The 21,125-nt window shown below is 37.7% G+C and overlaps 3 protein-coding genes across 4 annotated transcripts; 1 reads left to right on the top strand and 2 right to left on the bottom strand.

Moving 5' to 3' along the window:
• The first annotated feature begins 2,208 nt into the window (after positions 1-2,208).
• LOC113294065 (mechanosensitive ion channel protein 2, chloroplastic-like) lies at positions 2,209-8,987 on the top strand. Its single transcript, XM_026542491.1, has 14 exons — positions 2,209-2,383; positions 2,866-3,085; positions 3,178-3,237; positions 4,313-4,470; positions 4,882-5,005; positions 5,087-5,190; positions 5,299-5,412; positions 5,956-6,016; positions 6,324-6,473; positions 6,639-6,749; positions 6,863-7,030; positions 7,151-7,264; positions 7,557-7,613; positions 7,745-8,987. Exons 2-14 carry the CDS (start codon positions 3,005-3,007, stop codon positions 8,753-8,755), a joined length of 2,313 nt encoding a protein of 770 aa, XP_026398276.1. The 5' UTR covers positions 2,209-2,383; positions 2,866-3,004; the 3' UTR covers positions 8,756-8,987.
• Positions 8,988-9,134: 147 nt separating this feature from the next.
• LOC113294072 (O-fucosyltransferase 31-like) lies at positions 9,135-12,864 on the bottom strand. Its single transcript, XM_026542497.1, has 10 exons — positions 12,251-12,864; positions 11,535-11,597; positions 11,350-11,431; positions 11,187-11,257; positions 10,987-11,075; positions 10,693-10,896; positions 10,324-10,573; positions 9,980-10,207; positions 9,688-9,885; positions 9,135-9,533 (listed from the first exon to the last, which is right to left on the bottom strand). The coding sequence occupies exons 1-10, from the start codon at positions 12,365-12,367 to the stop codon at positions 9,324-9,326; spliced, it is 1,512 nt and encodes a 503-aa protein (XP_026398282.1). The 5' UTR covers positions 12,368-12,864; the 3' UTR covers positions 9,135-9,323.
• A 600-nt stretch (positions 12,865-13,464) lies between these two features.
• On the bottom strand, positions 13,465-20,748 carry LOC113294055 (probable ubiquitin-like-specific protease 2A). 2 transcript variants are annotated; one of them, XM_026542482.1, is made up of 16 exons: positions 20,312-20,748; positions 19,273-19,646; positions 19,088-19,184; positions 18,954-19,003; positions 18,220-18,429; positions 18,051-18,123; positions 17,785-17,893; positions 17,613-17,681; positions 17,316-17,447; positions 16,969-17,169; positions 16,822-16,877; positions 16,647-16,740; positions 16,205-16,295; positions 15,643-15,762; positions 14,648-15,001; positions 13,465-14,546 (listed from the first exon to the last, which is right to left on the bottom strand). In XM_026542482.1, exons 1-16 carry the CDS (start codon positions 20,499-20,501, stop codon positions 13,992-13,994), a joined length of 2,775 nt encoding a protein of 924 aa, XP_026398267.1. In that variant the 5' UTR covers positions 20,502-20,748; the 3' UTR covers positions 13,465-13,991. The 2 variants fall into 2 exon arrangements, with proteins under 2 accessions (XP_026398267.1, XP_026398271.1); XM_026542486.1 differs by having other exon boundaries at positions 19,306-19,646.
• Positions 20,749-21,125: the final 377 nt, after the last annotated feature.

Raw genomic sequence — 21,125 nt, 5'->3', positions numbered from 1 at the left:
CTTAAAACCGTCAATGCTAAAAACACTTCATCACCCCCTAGCAATCTTTCCCTGTTTTACACTATTTTTGTAACTCCACCAAAATCTTTGCCTGTAATATATGTTGGAAATATTTGATGTTGTTAGCCAGTCTATTGAACGAGGTAACAGTGAATTATATATTCTTTATTTATTGTAGCGGTGGCACTGGAAAAGCTTATCTTTGGAACACTATAAAAACTGGTTTACGGGAAAACTCCAAGGTTGTTTGTGCTGTTGTGTCGTCCGACATAGCATCACTATTGCTTCTCGAGAAAAGGACGGCTCATTCTTGGACGTAGGTGTTAACGTGTCATGCGCGAGCAAAACATTTTCCCTAATCTACCTACTTTTACCTTATATTGTTACAGATTTAACATGTGTTTTTTTTTAAATAAATAAACTAGGGATTAAACCTGGAAATTACAGAACATGAAGAACAAATTACATAGCACTGACTGAAAATCACTCTCACACCGGACCGAGGAACGAATCTCTAATAATCGAATCTCAGTTGGCAGAATCACAGACAACAGAATCCCAAAGAATCAGTAACCGTAACAGTAACATCCGCTTGTATCCGGGCGGGTTTGAATCGGTGAAATATGATCCACAACCCTTGAAGATTTTTTTTTTAAAGTACTCTGAAGACTACAACTAGAAGAAGGTTGCAATGAAACTCTATCAACTGGAAAACAATGAACTCGCCGAATAAATCGTCGGAACTCCTGTACCTACCGGAGAAAATCATAACCAAACTTGGAGCGGTTGGATCGTGACCCAAACTTAAGAACCCCATTACAGAGATGATCACAAGATCCACAAGAGAAAGTAACAGAGCAGGCCAGATAAACATAAAACTAAACCTAATAGCCGGAGGAGTTGTTGTTGCTGCGATTTGGTCGTAGATCGGTGCTGATGATAATATGCATTGATCTCTTGTCTTCATTAGATCACAACTCATACTTGAACCAACAACAAACGTTCTCAAACAACAAACCCAAAAAATGCACAGACCAAACCCTAGATAAAGCACAAAAGAAAACTAATACAACAAGAACATAAATTAAAGGGAAACAACATCTGCTAGCCGAGAAGAACAGACGCTGGAGAGTAACAGAGAAGCATGGCTGCTCAGATCTGCTCCACTGGAACCGATCTGAGCAGGAGACGACAAGGGAAAAGGGGGCTTTCGTTTAGAGAGAAACATGGAGAGAGAAAGAAAGGGGACCATGTGCTTGTTCGAAGCATCTCAAAAACTTGGGGACTTTTCTAGATTCGGCTCCTTCCACCATTGTAGCCCTCTAAGACCTTAATACCCACATGGTCTGTTTTGTATGGACCATATATATTTTTCATTTTGATAGATAATACAGTAGTCCATAGACTACATCCAAACTCCTTCAAATTGGAGTTGGTATGATCATTTATGGGGTATGAACCCCTACCTCCGTAACGGGAGGGACTCGAAAACCATCAAACCATATAATTTGTGTTGTGTTCACATGAAAACCTTAACCTTATGGCAGGAGTGAAAACGTCGAATCCAAAAAGAGAAAGGAGAGAGATAAAAATCTTATCAGAAAAAAAAAGAGAAAAAAAAACGGGCCACCTAGCTTAGCTGGTCATCCACGTTCCATAGAAGTTTCATGTGCTCCAGGAGGTCCCAGATTTGAGTCCTCAATGCCGCAGTATTACAGAGTTTGACATGGAAGATAGAGTTAGCTTGCCCCCTTGCGACATAGTCACAACCCCTATCCGCTTCGGCTCCCTCTTATTCAATTAATATAATAGTATGTTCCTCATGAGCCTCTCTGGCAGGCGGCCTCGGCTCCTTCCTGTTCAATTAATGTAATAGTTATGTTCCTCCTGAGGCTCGCTGGTAGGCGCAAAGACATTGCAGGGTAGCTGCGTAACCGTGAGTCGTGTCTGCTCTTCTATCCCATCATCAACTTCGATAACTTCCATACGGATATCCAAAATTCTCCACGTTTCAAAAAGAGAAAGAAAAATGAAGTGATGCCACATATTCTGCTTCATCATTTTAAAATGCCATCGAAAGAACTTGTCCCACTTAATCATATACAAATATCCATATAAAATTGTACTAAGATGAACATGCCAATCAAACGGATGAGATTGCGTCAATAATACGCAAGTCGCGTATTCGAGTGTCGGAAAGGGAAGGAGACTTATTTGGATTTTTGACCGCCAGATTAATATACAGAAAAAAGCGAGAGAGAAAGGGAGCTTCTTTGCAGGCTGCAGCTAAACTTCAATTATTTCCTTTCTGTGTCTCTCGGAACAAATAATCAAAATCCACTTATTATCAATACAACTTAAGCAGGGCTATCGACAAGGAGAGGTAAGCGAAATCATCTTCTAGTTTTCATTTTTCTCAATTCAACTTATTTTTGTGGCAACAATTAGGTTTTTATTTAGGGAATTTTTAGGTTTCTGATTGTCAATTGATTTTGTTTTGCTGAAAACATGAAACGAGTTTAGTCGATATTAAGGTTTGAGGAGTCTACGACATATGTGCTTTATGACTACGTTGGAACCCTAAAATGATAGGAAAATTTATTGATGTTGCATACCTGTTAGCCCTAGTAGTTGTGGTCTAGCTGAGTACTAATGTTCGTGTTATGAATTCTGGGTACTTTGTACCTTAAACTGGTTTTGATGTATAGGAAATTAAATGAAGTGAAGGATATGATTGGCATATTAATTTGAGTTAACGAGGCATTATAACTGACACCATTGGAGTTCACATATATGTGTTAAACACAGTATTGCTGATAATATTTTGCAGTCAGATGATGACTCCCTTTTTTCTTTGGTGTACAGGTAGCGGATATTTGGATGGTCCAACAATTTATCGTGATTTGTTAGTGAATTACGAGAGTCCTGTGTGGAGTATGGTTGTTATCTGATACTTAGCTGCATTATGATCTTGTGCTACTAGCGTCACTTCGCAACCTCTTCAATGATGGCTGTTGCTGGTTCCGTGAGATTGTCTTATGAATTGGGAACTCATAAAAAATGTGGTTTCACTAACCAATCCGAGGTAGATATTTCTTTACTTGATTTGTTTTGTCATATACACCTTTTTGTGGTGTTGATTTCTGCAAATGCTAAATATATCTGTGACTTTCTCAGGGTTTGTTTGGAAGAGGCCGGTTACGCGTATCACCTTTTTTCCTTTCGTCTCGTGGTTCGGTATGCTTCTTGTCAGATTTCATAATCCTCTTCTTTGATTTTGTATGTTTCTAGGCTTACATAGAGAAAGGCCAAACATTATTATTTTAGAATTGGGTGAGATAGATAAACTTATCTTGAAGATCTTCCCTATGAAGATTATCTTTTACTGGCTTCTAGTCCTTTGGGTGCACAACAAAAATCATCGCAACTTTCATTTTTCCATTCACTTTGATATGAGTAGAAGTTCTGTGGTGGATTGCCGATGTTGGAAGATGGTCAGTAGAGATAAATTATTGCCTGATTCAGGGCATCCTGATTTATAGTTTTGAGTCTTTGAACTCATTTTGTATTGGTCTTGTGTGAGTTGCAGACTTCTAGTCTGTTTCATCTGCTTGCTAATATTTCCTTTTTTTGGTTGATTTGATTTGGTTTTTAAGACCTTGTGTTTGGTAGTCTACAGAGTCACTCCTACCACTTTACAAATATGAAGGTCTTGTACTTCTCATCCATAATTCTTGGAAACACTGTTTCCAGCTCTGGGTCCTGAGATGTATGGAGTCAAATCTGGAAAAATGAACAAACAGGTGTCGTATGAGATTGATGAATTTCGTTTGAAACCAGATTGGGAATCTCGTTTAGCATAGCTATCATGGACTAGATATATCTAACGGCTAGTGCGAGAGAGCTATTGAAAAATAAGAAAACATTTCGTTTTCCTAAATTAAAGTATCAAACGAGAGTTCTCTCTTGTTTCTCTAGTTTGTATGGAAAACCAGAAAACTTGGTTTTTCATAGAATTTTTTTAGGGTTTATGCCTTATGTGGCATAGTTTTATGTGTGTGTTCCATATGGATCGACTCACCATAAGACTTGCCCCAAGTAAGAGTGGGATTATGTTATCCTAGAACTACTTGGTTATGAATGAAACGGATGATCATTCTTGTCCGAAAGTAGCATATATCTGTTTTGAATATATAATTTCAAAGTTTTCAGTTTGTAATTTAATTACCTGTTGGATGTATGATATTTCTTTTGTTCGAGTAAATGTGCTTTGACAGCTGACACCCTGAATTGTTGTTTGTTATATTTCCAGCAACTAGATGCTTTGAGTCTTCATCTCTCTGGAAATGTACAGCGGCCAATAAGTTATGTCACTTCTAGATACGACATTGTCAAGTGCCGTTCTTTCCTAATACCTGCTCAAGCAAACGAAATACCTATTCTTAAAACTGCCATCTCAACTGCAACAAGGTATTACTTACTTTTTGAGATACCTGTGTATAAGTTGGAACAGCTGTGGACGTCTATGACTCTATTGGCTCACATGCATTAATTCATGATACATGTCAACTCCTTAGATTGACGTGTTTTCCAAATTCTAAATTTTCTTTAAGTATTCTGTGGCCATGACACTTTCTGATGAATGAAATTTCCTAAGGTTCAACAAAATATAACTATTTCGTTCCAGCTGCCATCACTTGATTTTGGCGATATTAATGCTTCTTCTTGTTATTTAATATAATGAGCAGGAACCATAGCAATTGAGGAAACAAAACACAAGCGAAATGCAGATTTAATTCGGAACATTAAGTGCCGCTATCATTTAACATGAATAAAAACTATTAAAATATTGCTTAACTACTACTTTTTCTACACATATAGATCATACAATGCTTTTCGTGGAAGTCCTCTCCTCCTCAAGGTGGTCTCAGCAGTCAGTATCCTAGCTTTCACTGTATGGGGCCTGGCACCACTTATGCGTCTCAGCAGGAACTTGTTTCTTCATGTGAGTTTATGATTTTTGATTTTCCATTTCTTCCTTTTACCCCTTCAGTGGTGTAATTTGTTTGTCGACAATCTTTTGCAGAAGAGTGATAACACCAATAATTGGAAAAAAAGCCAAACACATTATGTGATGACTTCATATCTCCAACCTTTACTTTTGTGGACAGGGGCCTCCCTTATCTGCGGGTGTGTTTCACTAATTTTATAATTTATGACAAGGAGTTTAATGGCTCTGTCGCTATAGTAGTATGTGCCTGAAATATCACTTGCTAATTAGTTCAGCAATTGTTGCAGGGCACTAGATCCCATAATTTTACCTTCAGAAGCTAGCCAGGCTGTTAAACAACGCCTTTTGATTTTCGTGAGATCCTTGTCAACTGTACTGGCCTTCGCTTATTGTTTATCAAGGTGAGTGCTTTGATGTTGTCAGTCTAACCACTTCTGAGCAGCAGATTATTTTTCTTTTGTACTTGAAAATTTTTCTTACTTCCGTTTACCTCTAGGGTGGTCTTTTTGAGTAGGTGGTGGGGTAGCTTTCTTGTTATGCTTGCTGATAAGAAAACTAATACTAGTGAAGCTTCTGATTAACATTTAGTTGATTTATAGTGGGTGGAAATGAGGCGGTCGCGATTAAAGAATGTTTTTTTATATCTTCTTACATGAGTTCTTAAAGTGCTTTCTTGCGCATACCTCGAAAATTTGATATGCCCTTTGAAGAAAATGCTACCTGTTCTTCTTTTCACATATTTCGTTGTCTTGCATAATTGCTGCTTGTACTTTTTCTTCTCTTGTACCTGTCTTTAGCCTGTGATTCTTTATTCGGGTAAGATGTTCTTCGGAAGTTGTATGGTGTTTTTTCTATGAATTCTGTTTTTCAGTTTCAGAGTATCGAGAAAGGCAATGATGATCATGATTTTCTTTTTATTGAACTTGTTTTTCTTTTCTGTGCAGCTTGATACAACAAGCCCAGAAATTCTGTATGGAGGCAGTTGACTTCAACGATACAAGAAATGTATGTCTCCTTCACTTTTTTCTCATGCAGCTTGCTGCACTGGTTTATACATGTAGATGTTTTCATGGCGTTTGAGATACTCGTTACTTTAGAATAAATTTCCTTGTTAAGACCGCAGGGTTAGAATATGTTATGAGGGAAGAAACAATACCTACTAGTTTGACATTCGTGTAACCTTAAAATATATATATGTATATATAACCTTGAACCTTGAACCCTGAACCCTGAACCCTAAGTGTTAATGTTAATGTGCATAAATGTTAATGTGGTTTTGTCTGTGTGATTTGCCTTTTTTTTTCCCCTACAGATGGGTTTTCAATTTGCTGGAAAAGCTATTTATACTGCAGTCTGGGTAGCAGCTGTTTCATTGTTCATGGAGTTGCTTGGGTTCTCTACACAGAAATGGCTTACTGCAGGAGGTCTTGGAACAGTACTTCTGACTCTTGCTGGACGTGAGGTATGATATTTGATTCTTCTCATATTTTCAGCAAATCTCCTAAATTCAAGTATCTTCAATATCTTTTATTGTATGCTAGTTTGTTTTCCTTTAACTAAAATTGGTTGTCTAATGCTAATTTTTCAATGTTTTAACAGTGCAACTTTTTGGTGTTATTTTGTTCAGATATTCACAAACTTCCTATCAAGTGCAATGATTCATGCAACACGACCCTTCATCACAAATGAATGGATCCAAACAAAGATTGAAGGCTATGAAGTTTCCGGTACTGTTGAGGTTTGTTTCTATCAGCCGAGGAAATACAGAAAACAGAATCTATGCTGGTTAGAGTTGCTAATAAGCATAGGTGGAACTATTAGTCATTGCTTATTGATATTCTGTTGTTTCAGCATGTAGGTTGGTGGTCACCAACAATCATAAGAGGTGAAGATCGTGAAGCAGTTCACATTCCAAATCACAAGTTTACAGTGAATGTTGTAAGGAATCTTACACAGAAGACTCATTGGCGTATCAAGACACACCTTGCCATCAGCCACTTGGATGTCAATAAGATTAACGTAAGGAAGAAGACACATATTTGTTTGTCAATTAACATGCACATGTCTTCTAGAAGATAACATTTGCATCACAGTTTCTTTTTTGAGCAAAATATGGTTGTTATTTGTTTCTTTGTGCAGAATATTGTAGCGGATATGCGCAAAGTCCTGGCAAAAAATCCTCAAGTAGAGCAGCAGAAGTTGCACAGAAGAGTGTTTTTGGAAAACATAGATCCAGAAAACCAAGCACTTTTGGTAGTCCATTTTTGCAAACTTTTTCTTGTTTACACGTTTGCTCTTCCTGCATTTGATTTTTACTAGTTTTACGCACCTGTTAACAGGTGATTTGTTTTTATGAACTGCAAAAATATTCTTACAAAAATTAACTGGTTCAAATCGATCTTCACTCTGTTTGCTCTTTTGAATTATTCAAACTAATTGTTTTTACCTAGCTTTAATACATAGGTTCTGTAGAAAAAATATTTTTGTCAAACTCCACTCTGTCAGCTGCTAATGAATTTATCTTTTTGCTATTGTTGTGTTACAGATTTTAATATCTTGCTTTGTGAAGACCTCCCATCATGAAGAATACCTGTGTGTCAAGGTAAAACGTTTTTGTTTTGTACTTTTTTCTTACCTGACTTGGCATATGGTCGTAGCCTTGTAGGATTAGTTTATTGCCTATTTAACTTGTTTAGTTCAGAAGGTGTACTTAGTAGATGTTTGATGAAGCAGGAAGCTATTTTGTTGGATCTCCTCAGAGTCATCAGCCATCATCGTGCACGTCTTGCCACTCCAATTCGTACTGTTCAGAAAATATACAACGACCCTGACATGGAAAATATACCATTTGCCGAGACCATCTATGCTAGCCCTAGAGCTGCTAGGAACCGTCCATTTCTGCTGATTGAGCCATCGTACAAAATTAATGGAGATGAAAAATCAAAATCTCAACCTCGTTCAGCACGCAAGAACGAAGAGCAAGATACTAAGGTCTCATCATCTGATGTCCTGGCAGTTGTCAAGGATGCAGGGAAATCACTCGAATCAAAGACAGATAATAAAGTAACATCCGACTCCAAAGCAGGTCCACAGGCTGTAGCATCATCATCTGATTTGAAGGCAGGCACGAAGGTTGATTTGACAACATCAGTATCTGATCCCAAAGCCGATGCCAAGGGGCCAGAAAAGTCAACGTCTGACACAAAGGGACCGAGTCCAATTTCTGATGGTTCCGCTCAGAAAAACCCTGAGAAGAAACATAAGAAGGGTACTTCAGGAGACGTTCGGCAGAAGAACAGTAATACTGACACTACCCCGACAACATCTGCATCCTCTACACTCAAGAAACAACTCCAAGTCTTGGACTCATTGGCGCAAAGTTCTTCTGATGCTACCCGAGTAAAAGCAGCTTCTGATAACTCCCCAGCATCTGAACTGGGTGGTGCGAAAACAGAAGGAAGTCCAGCTGTGGCACACGCAAAGCAGGAAAATGAGAGGCCTCGGCCTGCCATGGAAGAGAACATTGTTCTTGGTGTTGCTTTAGATGGCTCGAAGCGAACCCTCCCAATTGAGGAAGAGGAAGACCCAAGCGTTCCCTCCTCATCTACTCCAGGGGAGGCTAAGGAATTGGCAGCACGCCGTAACGGAAATGGGTCTTCCTCGGCTACCAAAGACCAGAAAGGTCATTTCCCATCAGTTCCTGGTGCGATGTTAGCTGATCATCAGCGGGATCCTGAGAAGTGAAGAAGTACAGGTGGTCTAAATCTGTTTGTTCTCTAATGGTTTCAATTTAGTTGGTAGGAACGCATGAAACCACAATTTCTTAGCTGGTTTGATGCTTTGTACATGTTACCTGTTCCCACCCTTGAAACTATCGTACTCCAAATGAAAGAAGAGGCTGAAATCTGTCAGATGTAGGATCGACTTCTACTTACCAAATATATATATATCCAGTTAATTTGCTGGATTTCCTGAACGATTGTTCTTTTTCTGTCTGTTTGTTTCAGTCGGTCATGTACAAGTCCATATACATAGTGCTTTTACCAGCATCACGTTGGAAAATATTTGGGCAGCGAATGCAACACCAAAACATACAGAGGCACCCTGCCTAATCCATGCCGAATGAACATTGTGAATGGGTGATCAGGAGTTTAGAATTTAGAAGTATAAATAACACCAGTTTATAATATGATATACATTGCACGTCCTCGGTGGATCTCAATTACATACAAGCCAAAGAAAAAATAGGCGACAATAATGGATGGATCCCACACAAATGTTGGTACCTAAACAGTGGAATAGGGTTAAGTACTTAAGCCTGGCACATGCAGTCGGGAGCTGGATATGTATAAATAGATTGCTTCTTCTTCCTCAACCTAATCTGTCCTTGCCTGTTTCTGTGCCCCTCCTGGACTGCCTGCTGGAACTCGGACCATCCCATGCTCTTATTCAAGAAGAGCTGGCCCAATAATGTCATGCTTGGCTTTATTGTTTTTAGGTTCTCGTAAGTTCTGTGTCCCACCTGACAGATGATATTCAAATAATGATGATTAATGAGTCTACTTGTATACTAGAGTTATGCTTATTTATCAAAATTTGCCAAAGGGCAAACCCAATCTCCAGTCTATACAGGGACAATGTGATGGTCTGCAAATAAATAAGCTAGATGTATTTACCAAGGCATTGTGCATATTTCCGGGTGAAGCTGATATGAAGATGTCACTCTTCATGCTCACATAGTAATCAAGCGCAGCTAGTAGCGAGGCCTTGCCATCAATGTTGGCACGTTCCTCTGCAGATGCAAGGCTTTTCTTGTCTTCCATGAATGGAAACAGCTTGCGCAATGTTGAGATTCTTGCTTCACCACCGTAGACCTGAAAGATGAACCATATAGGTTTAAGCTCTAAATTGAACTGCAGTAACTTGTAAATTTCCTCAGCACAAAAAGAATTTAGATGCGAATCGAACCTTGTGGGAAGCGAGATAGAGCCGAGTACTGTTGTCAAAGCCCAAAGCTGTGAGAAGTAATCCAATCTCTTCAGGGGTTAATGGGCAACGTCCTTGGTTTCTTAGTTCCTCGTCAGTGAACTGAGAGTTTAGCACCCTTCCTTGCCAGAGTACTTGGCGGTATTTAGCCAGAGCAAGCTTTTCAGCTTTACCCCCACCAAAGTCACATGCTGAATGGGCAGCCATATCCTGCATAGTAGATCACGGTGATTAATTTTAATGCTAATTCATCTTCGTATCTTCTTAAGCCATCCCCAAATATCTTAGAAAATGATGCTCCAATATCATATTCATCAGTTTAGTACCTTGTCAAACCGAAGATGAAGCACGACAAACTTCCCGTCTCCTTGTCTTTCAATCTCAGATGTTTTTTGCCGCAGGTACTTTCCAGATGGATATCGAAGGCGACTGACAAGAGCATCTCCTAACGATTTGATATGAGGAACAAATGTCAACGCTTGAAAGTTGACTTTACAACGCAAGCGCTGGATGTCCCTTGACACCTCTTCAAATGCCAGGCGGTGAGAAAATGGAGCAATAGCAGCAATGCCATAACTAGACCAAATAGCACGTGTAGTGCAAGTCAGTGTGTTTTCTTAAGTACATAAAAACTGACAGAAATAAATCATTTTCTTAGGAACAACTTATTTGTCTCAAGCAATGGCTGTATATACCTCTGTAATACAGGTATTACATTTTCCAGATACCAATTAGCTGAAGCATGAACTGGAGCTGTTTTAATTCTAGTAGCTCGAATTGCCGTAGCATAGTATTCTCTTGAGCTCCAGGAATACTCTTTTGGGAGTTCCTTAACTATAGATATTTCATCCTTGAGAACATCAATGAAGTGATCCACGTCAAAAATTTCGGAGAATGAGCTGCAGCATATAACATATATATAGTTATAATAGTGATAACCAAACTAGCCTACACTTGAAGGTGTATGACAGATTTGAAAATACTGTTACCTTGAATCTTTCCAAACAGGATTCACTTCAAGGTGTGGAATAACTAGTGTCGCATTCAATATTTTAGCAACTGCCACTGCATCACAAATCTTCGATCCAAAAGATGTCACATGTATAACTCAATTCTTGTTACCCTTCAATTATAAGATCAAATGAACAAGCGACATTCCTTTATATACAATAAATAATTTGTAACTTACCCCCATTCTCTGTTGGTTCAACCCTCCATCCAGAAATACTTGGATATATCCTTCAGATTTCTCGGGCAAGACTACAATGACCAAAATCACATCGTTGATAAGAAAAGATGAATCTAACTGTTAATCAAGCAAATAGCAGTATGCCTGCAGTTCTACCACTCACCATGGGTAGTTGGAGAATCAAAACATGGTTTATATCCTTGTCTTGCCAGAGGAGACCAAAGATCGGAACGCTGTGCGTATTTCTGAATGTAAAAACATATTAAACACGAAAAATCACAAATTCAGTGGGAAGACTTTACGAAAAATTTCTTTAATAGAAAGTAAGGGTTGATTAACATGGCATACAGTTTTGTGTTGTAAAGCACCCTTCAATAGAGGCAAGTGCCTTGGTTTAGGAGTATTCCATTCCTGCAAAAAATGAAAATTCCCCCATTTCAGATAAACATACATCACAGGTCAAACTTAAATTCATTCCACACACTGTATATCGTTGGATCCCTATGTTACCAACAGTTAGAGCAAAATAAAAGCTCAATCTGTAAACAAAATGCCGTGAATTCTTAAATTCATTCCACATACTGTATGCCGTTGCATCCCCAAGGTTACTGGCAGTTAGAGCAAAATAAAGCTCAATTTCTAGACAAAATACTGTGAATTGATGTAGTCCAAGCTAAATGAATTGATGTAGTCCAAGCTAAACGTTCTTGTCAGTAGAAAACCATATTGTTTTTAATTACAATGATGAAATTCAACATAGACAGTGATGTTAACTGAGTCAATTCTTTCAGAATCATCACTCAATCATTCCAAATTCATGTTTTCCTAGTGTTTTTGGGAATGACACCAAAAGAATGCCCAAAATTCTTTCTTTTGGTGTGAACCATGAGTTTAAATACTACACTACCAAATTATGTATTCAAAAAATAAGAAATCAAAAGTATGCCACCAACCACTAGAATCTAGAATTAGTTAATCAAATAAAATGAACCCAAAACAACAAAATTTCAAATCACCTCAAAAACCCCACTATAAGAAAAGAGAAGACAAAGTAATACACTTACAGAGAAGATAGAAGGAGAAGCATGACCCAAAGGAGTAAATAGATTAGGAAAGAAAACTGGTAGAAGAAGCACTAAAAGACCCACAAAAACTCCACCATTATTCAACGAATAAAACATTTCTTCCAATCCGGCGATCCAAAAACCCTAGATTTTCAAGCAGGGGAATGTATAACTTCCTTCATCTAAAATAAAGTTACAAAAGCTTCTGGTTATGAAGATAAGTAGCCTCAATTCGACATCTGTTATTGTACTAATAGTAATAAATAAATGAAACCAACAGCAAAAACAACATTATTGTTTTGTGTGAAAAAGAATGAAGAGATAGATAATCATCAAACTCAAGATAAAGTTTTTTTTCTTTCTTCTTCACTTTTGAGGACCCTCTTTTGTCTCCGTTGTTACATTTGTAGGGTTGTGGATCAATAACCTATAACATAAATGCATCACAGTGTCAGAAAATCAAGTTGATTAGATCAAATGATTCTCACTTGGAGGGAAGATTAACTGTAAACACTGGCTAATTTGATCCAATCTCTTACACCGACAACAGTTGGGTTGAAGAGTAATACTGGTAACACAGGCCATCTCTCTCTGTCATTGCCACTTTTGTTTGATAAGAGGAGTAAATGGTTCAACAGTTATCCTTGTCTGTCTAGTGGAGTTAACCCAAATTTATTTATTTTACCTTTTTTCTTTACCGAGGAGGCCGAAGCCCGAAACACAACATGTGATTCTACGGTCTCTGGTGCTTGAGTTCAACGTTCATCTAACTAACATTCTTGGTTATGTTTACTAGGTTGCATCCTGAATTATGCAGCAGGTCATGCAAAGTTTGCAAACTACTAACATTCTTGGTTATGGTTACTAGGTCCTATGTTAAGCAAAAGAAGAAAAATAAAGTTATTTCTGTTTTTTTGAAAAAGGGATATTATCATTTTTTTTTTCTTCTTTTCAACCTAAAAATAAGCCAAATTAAGAAAGTGATACTGAACAGGTTAAAAAGAAGCCAAATTAAGAAAGTGATACTGAACATCGTGGTATCACATACTTTACTAGTTTATTGCACTCTTGTGAGGCGAATATGCATGTAAAGGCTGGGTCGCTGAACCAGCAAAAAAACAGAAAGAGTACATATATTGGTTTAACTTCAGTCATCAGGAGGTTTATGTTAATTTGACATGGTGTGTCGTGTTCTTTTTCTTTTGCTCCATAAAAACAAAATTATAGTATTAGAGAAGGCATGTAATGTACAAATTTACATAGAGAGCTTTTAAACTCGAGAAAACTTCTATACTGCCGAGCTAAAAAGACTTTTAAGCCAAAATGAACTGCCACAAGAAGAGGCCCCCAATGAAAACCAAAGCAAAAACTTCATTAGGGACCCAGATATTTTTGTTTCCAGTGGATGATATGTATCTGTGACTCGTCAAAATATGGTTCACAAATTTGAACCTTGGACTCGAAGGATTCAGTTGATTTTCCCTTCCCAAAATAGCTTTACCTTTCAGAAACAGACCCAAAAAGTTCCACATTCCAACAGAGGAATCAGCAAAAGAAAATTTAGGTTCCTGCTATCCAAAAGATACTTCCACAGCTGCTTCCTATACACACAAGCTAGTGAAAATGATTAGCGTCTTCCCCGCCAACTTGCAACGAAGACAGATGTTTAAGATAGGGTTACCAGAACTGGGAGTTAAAGATAGAGCAGTTCTATATACTTAATATAATTTTGTTCGCTTATTTACACAAGAACGCTATCAGCCATCACCATATCCACCTCTTGAGAATCTTCAACTATACGGTCCTCCAGCCTCTCATGAGCTGGGTTTCCCACTATGCACACAACATTTTCACCCATCGTCATATTTACCTCTTGAGAATCTTCAACTATACGGTCCTCCAGCCTCTCATGAGCTGGGCTTCCCACCATGCACCTAACATTTTCAACCATCATCGTATTCACCTCTTGAGAATCTTCAGCTATTAAGTCCTCTGGCCTCTCATGAGATGAAGCTGCAGCTGGGATTCCCGCTATGCACCTACCATCTTCTGGAGACACTGATCTTCGTTTCTCTGATACTTCTTGCTCTTTTGAATTATTAGTTGGAAGATGATGCAAATCTGTGCCTGATTCAATTTCATCATGGGATCCCAAACTAGAGGTTTCCATGTTGTACCCTTCATTTTCGTCTTCTTCCTGTTCCACTGACACCTCTACTTCATCATATAATGCAACCTCGAGAGGCTGAGAATCTATTTCAGCAGGTGGTGCATTCGCAATCTGCTCATCATTTTCCTGTTTTTCATAATGCATTAGTCACCTTCAGCTCCTTTTTCAGGACTTTAGTTATATAGAGGGTTGCATTCAATTGGCAAAACAAAGAAAAGGTGAAATACCTGTAACAGTGAAGCAATACCATTTAGCTGCTGAAAAGAATCAGTTCGATACTCTGCTTCGGTGAAAGACCCTGCATTGGGTACCCGCAGTTCATTTTCAATCCTCAGGCCGGCAATGGAAAAAGATGAATCAGCATGAAAAGTTCTTCCCGAGGTGCCAGCCTCAGAAACCAATGCTATCCCACGATCTTGCCCAGAGTCATTTTCCGTATTACCTACTGGTAAGTCATGCTGCTCATTGTTAGTTGTAGCAGTGTGTCCCCTACCACGATTTTCAGCAAGCTCATTGATTAGATCAATGATAACCGATCGTTTTCGAGAAGCCTCCGCAGGTACAAACCAGTTTACATTAAGCTGAAAAGATGAGATCACTATGCATAAACAATTAAGAATACACAACATACTCGTAAAAGTGAGGAACCGTATAAGGGTCAGTGTGAACATAAAAACATTGCATCCTCCAAAACCATCGGTTAAACCATAGCATTTTTTAGTTCGAAAATGAGGCCACTATATCTTGCAATCATGTACGACTCCACTTACCATGGACCTTACTATTATACAATAACTTCAGTTCTGGTTCACCATCATTTTGAGTTGAGAAAACTTTACTAACTGAATAACCATGGTCTGTCATTATGAGTAATCTTACAAAGTTTGTTTGCCGTATGGCAGCTAATAACTTGACCATATAATAAAGGATGAGATACATAGTATACCCACTTAATTGAAAGAGGAATGACCTCTTAGTGCATACAGCAAGCAAATTTAAGAGATAGGAAAACTCATGCATCGTCATAAATAATTTACTTATGCTGCTATGCACATGAAGGCAGATCCTGGACATATGATTTGAAATTTACTTATGCTGCTATGCACATGAAGGCAGATCCTGGACATATGATTTGATTCCAGGAAAGCAGTCAGTTAAGTAACATGGCCAATGAAAGGATTTTTTTCTCCGTGACTTAAAACAAGGGTAAGAAATTACTCACAAAGGTAGAGTCTTTCGCTATGTCGAAAAGGCTGAAGTTAACTGGAGCTTCTTGAAGAAAGCATTCTACATAGTGAAGCAAGAAAAGGCCACAATCATATGAATTTTCTTGCTGCGGCACCTGGTACAACCAAAGAGTGAAAAAACCATGTCATTTACATCTCAGGGAGAAAAAATGTTTTAAAGTGAAGAAAACAGTGAGGCCACAGCCATATGTGTTTCACTGCTGCGCCAACTGATGCTGTGATGCACATCCAGAAAGTGAGAAAAAACCATGTTATTTACCTTTCTGTAGTAAATACATAAATAAATAAAAGTCGCTTTAAAGTGAAGTGAAGAAATCAATTCATGGAATTGGGAATGCTTTTATATTGACCCATGACAAGCAAGGTGAAAATTATCCAATCAAATAAGTTGTGATGCTGCTCATAGTAGTACAAAGTCAAGGGAACATGTTAGTTGAATCTATGTTTTCATAAGAGAAAAAATTGAATGAGGCTCACAACCTATTGGTTGTTCTCTAATATAAGAAGTACTTAACTAAAATGAAAAACAGACGGTACCTCTAGATTAACAAATCGCAAGTTATGGAACTTCGACAAGCAATCTTCCGAAGCTCCTGCTGTTCTCTCATTCCACTCTTCCCAGAGGTAACTGTATTCTCGATAAAAATAAAGTACTACAATCAAAGTCTTAATATATAAACTTCAACATGTAAAAAACCAAAATATTCATAGTGAAAGATTTGATCATCAAATACGAAGAATTTCAGGCATGCTTCAACCACACTAAGAAACTAGCATTGAGAATCAGAAAGCAGAATTCGGTCTTGTAACAATTTAAAACAGTATAAACACCATTATATAAAATTAAAAATTCCACATAGAACACTTGGTTTTATTTTCATTTATAAGGGTTGAACTGCTTACAATTTAATAGCAGAATACAACATCAACAAATTACGGCTTTCAAAAGCCTGCAATTAGAATTGATATAAGGGATTACCTTTGAATAACTTTCATGATTCCCCTATGACTTCCTTCAATAGAATTCATGTGCAATATGCATGGTACTTTAATAGGATTGTCAACATCTTCTCCTAAAACAAAGCAACAGGAGATAAATGAGATGAAATAATAACAAGATGTAGACGATAACACAATATCTAAGAAGAGCTTACCTTTTGATTTAGCCACTTCACCAGGGTGACAAATGATAATTAAACTCCAATGGTGACTGTCAATCAAGATGCGAGGGAAACGCTTTAAAAATGAGAAATATTTTCTTCATAGTCAGTTAAACACTGTGTTATATGATAAATTCTTACTGGAAGTTTATGGGTATGAAGATGTAATCCTTTTCAAACAGATTCACTTTCCTTGTCCATTTGCGAACACGCTGAAAAGCTTCCCTACCTTGATAAGCACTAGGCAGATCTTGGTCCAAATCAGCTAGCTTCCGGAAGAAAAAACTATTAAAGAAGTGAAACCTATGCCCATCCTCTGGTGGAATCATATTCTTCAGATATCTGCACTTGTTAAAGATTCAGTATTACAGCTTTGCGGAACATAAGAAATGGAAACAAATCACTCATGCTTCAAATGTTACACAAATTTATGTCTGAAGGATTGTAACAACCAAAGGTATCCCCATAAGTTCCAGAGTTCAACTTACTTAATGTAGAAGTCGATAATTGTATCATTTAGGAATCTCATAGGTTGTAATAGTTCAATGTCCCTCTTTGTAATAATAACAGCATCAGGATCGCCTTGTGGATAGATAACACCTTCGAAGTGCTCATCAATACTGATAGTTTACAAATTTAATCAGTTACAATACCAACAAAATGAACCATTATGGAACCAAAAACCAGAGAAAATGGAAACATGAGCCACGTGATAATGGATAAGCCAGAGATATGTGGCTCAATATTCAGCATGCAAGGTTTAAAAAAAAAAAAATTTGACTAACTTGGGACTATAATGTTTTGAAGAAGATGAGCTGCTTTCCCCACTGAAACCAACTTCCCATGTATCATTACTGAAACAAGAAGATTTTTATCAATAAACGTTGAGTGAAACGAAATTGAATAAGAACACCAGATAATCACAGGACCTAAAAACAACAAATTCCAAGAACTCACTCAAGTGCGAGTTTCCACAGGGCCCTGTATCTTGCATCCAGTGAATAAATTCTCTCATGTTTCTCTAGCCAACAAGTGTCAAAAACTGCAAACTGTAACTCCAAAAGACCTGGATAGATTTAATTACATGAAAATTAGCGTTGGACAAACACTAAGCCACTTTACCCAATTTCTACTGAATCAAACTAATTCAAGCTAGTTTCCTCCATACCCTATGTAGTAAATTAAAATGACACCAACTGAAGAACCTGGAACTACAAACCAACCTGGATCATCATTAACATCTTCATCCTTCTCAGTAATTGGCCTTATGCATATCTTAACGAGAGCCGTCTGAACCTGAAAGAAGACGCAAAACCAAAAACAAGTCAGACATGCCACACTCAGCAAACCATTAACAACTAATTTATGAATATGGAAAGAGGCGGAACCCACCGGTAAGAACCACTGACTCTCAATACTAAAAACCTGAGAAATTGCCCACTCAGAGCTGAATGACTCCCTCTTTCCGTATGAATTTGTACACTCAAGCTTAATGCAACTGTGAGAAAAAGTTAACAAAGACTCCGAACAAGTTCTTTTCCCATGTTTGTCCTCGTATTTCAGCAAATCTGGGGACACAGTGACCTCCATATTTATATTTTCCTGACAAAATCACAGTTAAAGAGCGGTCAAATAGTTAGACAATTACACTCAAAGAGCAGAAGGGCATTGATTAGCTCAGATGGGCGGAACAAGAGTGCAATGGAAATGCCTACTTCGAAAAGATAAAGAAGTCATAAACAGAGGTTCAGTGCTTCATATGGTTCTCACCATATGAACAAAACATTTTTAAATTTTTGGTCCTACACACAGAACAAAACATTTTTAAATTTTCCTATACAAGCAACATGTAAAGTTCCCACCATATTGACATAATACACGTGCCAATGTGTTTGGACATGTTCTCACAACCATGATATTGAGATGTCCATGCAGACCAGAAAAGAACTCTTCATACATTCAGATTCATATGTTACATAAATGCTACTTCATCTACATAATAGATCTTATTAACAAAAAGAGGAATGCTTGCATGAAGAAATGGGGAATTTCATATCTTAGGAGATATAATTTGATCATCAAAGTAGCTAACATAATATGAAACAAACAGTTTGAGTAGTGCTTACCCTATCCGATTCACTGGAATTGTGATCTGAAGAAGAGTCTTCTAAATAACCTGAAATTCCAGAAAATAACCTACTGAGAACAAAGAAGTGCAAAGTGCAATGATAAAAAGATCATATATTGATAGAAGGGACACCTTCATTTTCTCCTATAACAGAAGAACGAATCTGTGGAGAGCTTTGTCTAATACATATTTCGTCATCTGACATCACTTCTAGAGAATCATTCTGCAGCTGTCTCAAAAAAAAAAAAAAGCAAGTTAAGTGCATTTCGACAACCCGAGTTTCAACATAACAACTAAACAATGTCAAGGATCTGTACATTAGATGGAAGATCCGGTGAAATGGTATGTACCTTCCCAGCCGAAGGTACTCCAAGACTTGAGTCCTTCACTTGACATGAACTTGCGCTCGAACCCTCATGAAAGATATTTGCAGAGTCATCGCTATCTGAACTACTAAGAACAATTTGTCCACTACCACTTGTATCCGCTACCAGAATATCATTTAGCCCAGAAATTCTTTCTTTAGTAAAACTGTCTTCTGTCAATGTGGCACGGGCCTTCAGACTCTTTATCTCGTGTTTGTCACCACTATTGCTCTTTCTTCTGCCTTTATGACCACTATGACTCGAGTCGACTTCAACAATTGATGGTTCACTGGTTCCAACTTGTGCATACTTGGGTTCCCTGCTAACTACATTGTGAGAGTCAGACTATACATATATTATTTACGACAACCATGTTATTTAACTCATCCCTTTTACCCCCGCTTCTCCAACAAAGTGGCATAAGGGGATGATGTCCTATGCGTGCAAGTCTTGCGTGCATCTCAACCACACTGTGCACTGTTATCTTACCCCTTCATACCACTTGCGAGTATTTGGGATAAACATTGCAATGGAAATTTCTTTTCATAGTTCATTACTAAATAAATTATTTAAAACAGTAGCTAGAATCTGTGACACCACACCGAAACATATGGAAACATAAGAATCAGGTTAACCAAAAAACCTAACCAATTTTGCAGTTCCCTCAAATTTTTCTAATAATCTGATCAACTGTGTTAATATGAACTAAGTTAAGAATAACAATTTCGCATATTTGGAAGTGCAATCTCGAATTAATCTGATAATAACTATCACTCCCAACCCTAATTCAATCGAGAACCTTCAACCAACAACAATGACAACACTAGACCTATATAGTACGAATGCATACCAACATTCAGTGAGACGCATTACAAAATTCTACAAATTGATTTACTTAACTAAGCATATAATCATCTGACTCTTCATATTCCGTACACCATTAATCGGACAAAACAACAACGAAGATAAAGAGATCAACACAAATACTTACATGCTTGGAGAAAAGTATACTTGGTAATTGGGGAAGTATCTTTAATAGCTTTTTTGATTTTGTCATTGAAATTTATAAAAGAATTTTGGTATTTCTTCATATTTGTTTTAGACTCATGTTCTATCTTTGCATCATCTTCGCTAAAACTATAAACATCAACTCCTTTTTTCTCAGATGATTTCCTCTTCATCGCATTCAAAACTGAGCCAACAGTTTCGAGGAAACCCTAGTTTTGATGATCGAGGGGAGAAATATTCAGCAGCTAATAAGAGATCGCGGGAAGAGAAAATTGAAAAGGCAATGACGCAAAATGCACACCCTATTGACACCTACATAGTGTTGGAAACCGGCGAACAAAATTCCGGGACGACTTACGAGGATTTACGTTATCGGAATGACAAATATGGATTCATGACATTTTGTCTCACTATATATGAAAAATAACTTGAAGCTTGGGATTATTCTTATGCGCATGACAAAATCTCGTATTTGGCATATATGCACCCACTATGGGTATGCCAAACCTATATACATATATGTTAGAAATAACGTATAACATATAGGCATACACGATGGAGTTTTCAGCAAACGATAGAGTTTCGATCGCTAGATGGTTATAATATCGCTCGCTGGTCATCCCAGCGCTAGTCATTAGATCGCTCGCTGACTTGATCATCGCTCAGAAGTTTCTCATCCAACAGCTACCATTTCCCCCCTCTATAAATACCTAATTTCAACCTCATTTCAACTCACACCAGAATTTCTACATCTCTATAGAATTCTCAATCTCCAACTCTTTCTTTCATCACTCTTC

This window comes from Papaver somniferum, chromosome 1 (genome assembly GCF_003573695.1).
Source record: "Papaver somniferum cultivar HN1 chromosome 1, ASM357369v1, whole genome shotgun sequence".
NCBI lineage: Eukaryota > Viridiplantae > Streptophyta > Magnoliopsida > Ranunculales > Papaveraceae > Papaver > Papaver somniferum.
Note: the sequence above shows the minus strand (reverse complement) of the source record. Positions and strands in the feature narration are given on the sequence as shown.